We start from the raw sequence: 7,658 nt of genomic DNA on the forward strand, positions 1-7,658 counted from the left end.
TGGTTCACCATGCAGGCTTAAAGTTACAGGTCAAAATATCATGCCACGTGTATTAAATTTGTGACTGGTATCCTTGAATTCTTCTTCTTGTGTGGACATAACTAGCTCCAGATTTTCAGCGATATCTCAAAACGGCGACCAAATTTAGATTTTCACACGTCAGTTTTATTGTATACATCTACATCAATATAGTTTTAAAACAATCAAACGGTCACCCAAAACCCAAAGGTATACTTATTTTTCTTAAGTCTAAACTTTTTTTTTTCAATGATCAAATCACTAACAAATTAGACATAGCATAATAGAGCATGGAGATACAAAACAGACAAACATTTGATTTTTGAAGTACGGTTTAACCATTATAACAAACAGTATAGCAATGTACATTTATTCTCATGTGCACTGCTATCGCGCATGAAAACACCCAACCATGAGTTGTGCATTTAGAGGTTTGCGACCTGGAAGGACCATTTTGTTTTTGTCACACAGTTGCTGGACGCCATTTGCGGTCCAAAATGCAGTTACAACCCAATGTGCAGTCTAGTCTGGCACCATGTGTGCCCACATTCGTTTGTTGGACCCAAAATGGCTTCTGTTCGTAAAGCCCCGTGCGCCTTTTTGCAATGCGAATTTGACGTCTCAAATTGGCAACAAACAATTTGTGGGCATCTCTTGCAATACATTTGCATGAAGGCAATGGCTATGCTTCAGCTATGTCAATTATCTCAATAAACCAACTTGCGTTTTTCAGCCACCATCTATGATGGAACGTGTACGCGTTTGCTCAAAGATGGTGCCATGGTCATTGACGTCATGTGCAACACATACACAGCTGAGAGCCCGACCATTAGATGGGGATCAACCTATTTTCGCCAGATATTCAGCCAAATCTGAGAAATTCGTGGGTAAGGCATAATCAAATGCAATAAAATCATCATGGTAAATTTGACAAATACTTCTAATAAGTTCTGGTGGGACTTTGGAATAATTTTCGATCAGCAATGACGTATTTGAACTTCCGCTGTACGGCTTTGGATACCTGTACTCAACACGACCTTTAACCCCAAGTTTGTCAGTCAGATAATCCACATCCGGGAGAAGTGTTTCAAGTTTACCTATGACGTCATAACGCACGTGACAAGGTTTGTATTTCCGGAAGACCCGTACCCAGTGATTGTTGAAACTTTGACCTTTGGTACCGTACAGGTGTGTCAGGAACTCTGTGAAGGTCACGTCAGGTTTTGTAAGGTTTGCCGGGCTTTGCTTACGAATTATTTTGATGATCTTGACAGCGGCGTTGACGTAATAACTCGTGGGGAGTTTGACGAATTTATCCCGGTACGCTGAGAGAAGCCGAACCAGAGGATGCCGTACAAATAAAACCTTGGTGTACTCTTTTAAATTCTGTTGGATTTCTACAGTTGGTCGTGCTCTGATAAGCTTCAGTGGTGGCCATGCTTTTCTGAAGTTTTCACTGCTGATCTTGTGAAGATCCTGCATGAAACGTCGCCAATTCGAAGAGCCAACTTTGTTAATTGTAGTTACTATGATCTTGTAGTCATCATTCACGTACGACATACTTAGGAGGTATTTGATGGTCTGGTTTGCTATGGTGTTTTGGGAACCAAAGTCGAGGGCTTCAACGTGATATGTTTGACGACACATTCTGTCCATGTGCTTCTTGCGATGCTGCTGAATCTTATTTGTTGTCTCCAACGAGAATGTTGGTTGTTGGGTTTTGGCGGTTGTAGTGACTGCCGTGTCCGATACATTGTGGACATTTGAAGCTTGTATCTTTAATGTAATGAAAGCAAAACAAAAGTTTCTATTAGGTTTTTGAACGAGTGGTTAAACTCGAAGAAATGAAGTTTGAACCCAGCCTGGTATCGTCCTGGGCCGGACATTTAAACACCATTTTGAGAAAACAAAATCACCAACAGAAAAATTTAAAGCATACCTTTGTGGTGTTGTCAACTTCTTTTCCATTGATTTCATGTGAGTTGGGCAAGACTCGTTGGTCACTTTCTCCCACATGATGAAAAACTGCCGCTTGGTTTAAAGAAAAAAACATGAAATGTTCGTTAGATTTGAAAGTTGTTGTCAAGTTATCTTTTTAAACTTGAGATGAGACGCTGCCACTTTTCTTCTATTCTCTTTTCAGCATGTAAATTCAACACAAGAAGTTTCTGCCAACTTCCAAAATGGAAATTCAAATAGTTATTAACAAAGTGACACATCCTTATTTCCTAGATGAAAACATTGTTAGAGAAACAGGCTGCACCATGTAGGGAAGTGCACCTTTAGGTAGACCATTATGGAAGTACGCTGTTAGGGAAATTCTCCATTAGGGAAGTGCAGGGGTTAGGGAAGTGCACGGGTAAGTAAGTGCATTATTAGGGAAGTACACTGTTAAGGAAGTGCACCGTCAGTGAAGTGAACCGAAGACAAGTGCTCCATCGGGAAGTGCACCATTGGGGAAGTGTCCCATTCGGGAAGTGGACTGTTAGGGAAGTGCACCATTAGGGAGTGCATTGTAAGGGAAGTGCACTGTTTGGGAAGCGCGATATAAGGGAAGTGCACCATCAGGAAGTGCATCATTAGGGAAGTGGACTGTCAGGGAAGTGCACCATTAGGGAGTGCATTGTAAGGGAAGTGCACTGTTTGGGAAACGCGATATAATTATAAGGGAAGTGCACCATCAGGAAAGTGCACTGTTAGGGAAGTGTCCCATTAGGGAAGTGTCCCATTAGGGAAGTGCACTGTTAGGGAAGTGCACATAGGGAAGTGTCCCATTAGGGAAGTGCACTGTTAGGGAAGTGCACAATTAGGGAGTGCATTGTAAGGGAAGTGCACTGTTAGGGAAGCGCGATATAAGGGAAGTGCACCATTAGGGAAGTGCACTGTTAGGGAAGTGCACCGTTAGGGAAGTGCAAAGTTCAGAAAGTATTCAAAACGTGAAGTATACTGTATTAAGTGTACCGTCGGTACACTTAATACAGTGTACTTCACATTTTGAGAAGTATAGTTAGGGAAGCGCCCCGTTAGAGAAGTGCGCCGTTAGGAAACTTCTCCAAGTGGGACATGTACGTCTTATAGCGATACAAGCAGCATTTCGTTGGAAATATGACAGTACATGAACTTACATCTTTGTTGATGACGTGATGACGTATTGATGTAAGAGAGGGCAATATAAGACGCGAAGAATGCACCGAGCAGGATGAAAAACCAAACAGCTAATCTCAACCCCTTAAAATTTCGCCGGAGAAACCGAAAAGCCATCGCAAGGTCGATAGGTGGCGCTGTTCCAATCCAATTGACAGTTGTGAGACACAACTTGTAATCTATTATTTTGAAAATAAAATTACTTCGAATTAATTCCCCCTTCGAATCTTTGTTACTCTCATACTCACAGTATCAATGGGAGACTTTTGGGACGCTTGGTGGCAGCAGACTGGTCTAGCTGGTGTCCAAATTTGATCCATATCTATCCCACAATGCACCTCATTCAACAGTCTGCGCTTGCGCAATGGTAATTGCGAAAAGGTCTATGCCTGTCTGTGACTCTACCTGGTAAGTCTGCTGCCGCCAAGCGTCCCGGTGAATTAAAGTCTATAAACTGAGAAACTATAATATGCAAAGTCCACGAACGATTCCAGTACATTGAACATCATAATATGAGAGGTCAAGGCTGTCAATTCCAGAATACTGTTAGAAACTAAGATCTACTGGCTCGTTTCAGAGCCATAACCGCATAAATATACGATACACATGGTTGCATCTTGCACGTTTACTATTGTGCGTTACTTTTGTTAGTTTCTTTCTAAAATATAGGCGATGTTTGTGTGTGATCTGGTGATTAGTTACTTTTTTGTGTATGCAGTTTGATGGTAGTGTTTTTATGTTCAATGTATCCTCCCCTTACCAGTTTTCACGCTATTATGCCTTTTTCTTTGAATTGGGTAAAAAATAATGATGCCTTTTATCAACCGATGCCCTAATTACCTTCTTTTGTTAATATGAAGTATGCAAACAAATATTAAAACTTGATGGACATTGAAATGTTCACACTACACACCGATCTTCGATGACTTCAACTGGCCCCATTTGTTTTGAGTTTTTCCTGTTTTCACGGCAAACAAGAAAGCATAGTTTCCCGGTGAAGCCATACATGGAAGAAACATCTACAGTGACTACAAGTGTTCTTTGAGACTCTGTGTATGACTCTATAGCCAGCAGTTGTCTTCGTTTTATTCAAAATATTTTTTAATGAAATTTTAAAATTACCATGGTAATTTACAGAAATTAACAAAATAAATAATTTAATAAAAAGTGTGAATAATCATTGGCTTTCAAATCTGATTTTTATTTATTTGTTCACTTTTTTTTTCTCTTAAAATTTATAATAAAGCGTATAAATAAACAGTGATAATTGAATCAACAAGCTGATCGTTTAAATTTTAATATTAATAATAATATTGATCGGAGGGTTAAAAAAAGAATCTACAAAAATATTAGAAAATGATATAAGGCACATGGCTTCTTTAAGCCTCTGTATTTCTTTTCCAGCAAAATATTCAGTCACATGATTTGATCATCATGAATTGTGAATTGAAATAGTGTTTGATGAAATATTTTCGGTGGGCAAATATTTTTATATGGCCTCAACATTACGACATATTTGTGTACCTTGTAGAAATGCCTAAAACACTAAACTTTTTGCATTTACAAGTGCAAATATCCAGTGGAGCCTTACGTGTTTCTAAGTTTTGGTAAAGGGAGAGGAGACCCTTTGCTTGGCAAATAAAACCACACAATTTTTATCTAGGGACTGTTTACATCGCGCACAGAGAGGTAAAAGATTTGCCACGATTTTAGGGACACCTCGAAAACAGGACCTCCTACGATATAATGCTATGCATGAATGAGTTGAGCGTTGTAGTCACCGACTGAACTAGGCCTATAATAAATTTGCAATAATACTGACAAATTAATATTCTAAGACAAAAATATACAAAAATACATACTAGAAAAACAGTCCGTAAAAAGTAGATACAAATTTGATTCATTGAATTAGGGAGGTATTACTATAACTGACATTGATCTGGCCGGGGCGACATTCAAGGCGAGATAAGAACATTTTGATTAAACGGCTCCTTCGCTGAATAACGTAGTTTTTGAGAAAATGGCATTTTCTCATTCAAATATTAAAATACGATATAGAAAGGTTTTCAACTCGACGTTTCGATCAGTATGCTCTGATTGACTTCTGGAAAAATATCAGAGCATACCGCAAACCTTGCACAGTTTCAAATCTGAAATTAGCACCCAAATATTGTGCAGCAAGGGTGTTTTTTTTCTTCATTATTCTCCAGCAACTTCGATGACCAATTGAGTCAAAATTTTCACAGATTTGTTTTGGTATGTTATATGTTGGGATACACCAAGTGAGAACTCTGGTCTTTGACAATATTTACCAAACGTGTCCAGTGGAAATCTTGCATTTAGGCCCAAATTTCAAGGTGATTTTACAGCATAGATTTTCATAGTGCTGTACGCCGTATATTTATTATCATTTTCCCGTTTAAACAACCCTGCCCACTCGCCAACCTGCATGGAATGCAACAGTGTTCCTGTTTCTACATGTTGCGCCACATTAGACCTTTATCATGCTGTTGCCATCTTGAATTTCTCCCATTGATATCAATGTAACCAAACCGAGGCTGGAAGAACAAATTAGTCTGGTTCGTATTTGCAAAATGATTATTAACATGCATACATTAATGTTATTTGATATGAGGAACATGACCAATATGGAGGCATCATGGCAACTAGGTCTATAGTAACATGCTTAAAGCCTTTTTAATAGATGTTCAATTTGCATCGGGGATAAAGAATACTAATTTTTGGTTTTTACCCTTATACACCGATGTGTGTAGCACTGTATACTCAGTACTTTCCCTAGTCCTGTGAAAAAATCACAGGCATTTTAATACTCGGGTGGGATTCGAACCCACGTCCTTAGCAATTCTAGAGCAGTGTCATACCAACTAGACCACCGAGATTGCCCGGTAGCTAGAGGCAGTTCGAATCCTATGTTTTAGCAGCGGGTACTGCAAACGATTTAATAGATGTTAAATTTGCAAATTTTTGGTTTTTACCCATATACACAGCTTAAAGCCATTATACACTTTCGGAACAGAAAAGTAAATAGAAGTTCACAGCTTTACAAATAACTTACAGGGTTTACAGAAGGTAATGGTAAAAGACTTCTCTTGAAATATTTTTCCATGAAATGCTTTACTTTTTGAGAAAACATTAAAACAATTATCAATTCTCGATATCAAGAATACCGGATTTATTTTAAACACATGTCATTACACGGCGAAACGTGCGGAAACAAGGGTGGGTTTTCCCGTTATTTTCTCCCGACTCCGATGACCGATCGAGCCTACATTTTCACAGGTTTGTTATTTTATATATAAGTTGTGATACACGAAGTCTGGGCCTTTGGACAATTCTGTTTACCGAAAGTGTATAGAGAGTAAGAAGTACTCGTTACCATGGAGGATACGAATTCATCCGTGTTGCTAACTCACCTGTTTCTTAAGATGAGGAATGTCCTCCCCATGAAACGCACGAATGTCCAGGGATAAGTTGTATTCATCAACCAGAGTCCTTCGAGTATGGCTGCTATCTAGAGTCGAAACGTCACGTCAAACTCGATAATATGGCCCCATTTAACTCGGCCTCTACGTGGGCACCAGACGGTCGTTACATTTCGATAATCGTAGACACACCTTTTTAATGCAACGTCACAGCCTTTTTTGCCAACAAAGGTTTACAAATTCCAAAGGCTCATAATAAGACCTTGTTATTGCAACGTCACAGTTTTTGTCAAAGGTTTGGCATTTGTATGATAGCTATTAAATCAAAGCAAAATCGGACACAACCGTGTGTAACAATGTTTAAAAATGGAAAAACGGTGCTGACCATTGATCTCCATTATACTGAGTATAATGGAGATCAATGGTGCTGACTTTGTTGGAAACAAAGCAACCATGGGATGTATTGTGATTTAATTAAAAGTTTGAAGAAATTTTGATTTTTGTTCCACATAATCTGTTAACACCATTGACTTGCGTAATCCACACTTTCTCTTCGGTTTCCCTGTTAGCTCAACTGCGCTAAAGTAAAAAATAATATAACAAAAATGCAATATTTTGGTGACATCACAAAAAGTACGTGTTCGGTTTTTGTGAATAGCGGGGTAGATATTAAACAAAATCGAATGAATGAAATACGTAAACATGGACATACAAAACATTAAATATAGCTTTATAATAAATATTTTATTCGAACTTCCGGTTTGGACAGGAAGTACAGTCACTACCAGGTCACAGACATAACAAGGGAACCTTCATTGATCAAACTCTCACAGACAATGTGACTTTATAAATATGAACATAAAAAAATGTTATGTCTGGATACAAAATAAACTATGGCGTCATGATAACCTATGACGTCATTTGTATTCAAAAAAGGCTATAGTTAAAGTTCCTTATTTCACAAAATGCCTGGATGTGCGTTATTGACCCCTTGTTTTTGTTTTGTTTTTTGACCAGCGGTGGAAGTTGCTGTATCCTGACTGGACTAGAAAC

The 7,658-nt window shown here is 38.6% G+C and overlaps 1 protein-coding gene across 1 annotated transcript; it reads right to left on the minus strand.

Annotated features, from left to right (window-relative positions):
* Positions 1-4: 4 nt before the first annotated feature.
* On the minus strand, positions 5-6,746 carry LOC139942844 (carbohydrate sulfotransferase 11-like). Its single transcript, XM_071939633.1, has 4 exons — positions 6,597-6,746; positions 3,144-3,341; positions 1,958-2,049; positions 5-1,794 (listed from the first exon to the last, which is right to left on the minus strand). Exons 2-4 carry the CDS (start codon positions 3,277-3,279, stop codon positions 859-861), a joined length of 1,164 nt encoding a protein of 387 aa, XP_071795734.1. The 5' UTR covers positions 3,280-3,341; positions 6,597-6,746; the 3' UTR covers positions 5-858.
* Positions 6,747-7,658: the final 912 nt, after the last annotated feature.

The sequence above is a fragment of the Asterias amurensis genome, chromosome 10, assembly GCF_032118995.1.
Source record: "Asterias amurensis chromosome 10, ASM3211899v1".
Classification (NCBI taxonomy): domain Eukaryota; kingdom Metazoa; phylum Echinodermata; class Asteroidea; order Forcipulatida; family Asteriidae; genus Asterias; species Asterias amurensis.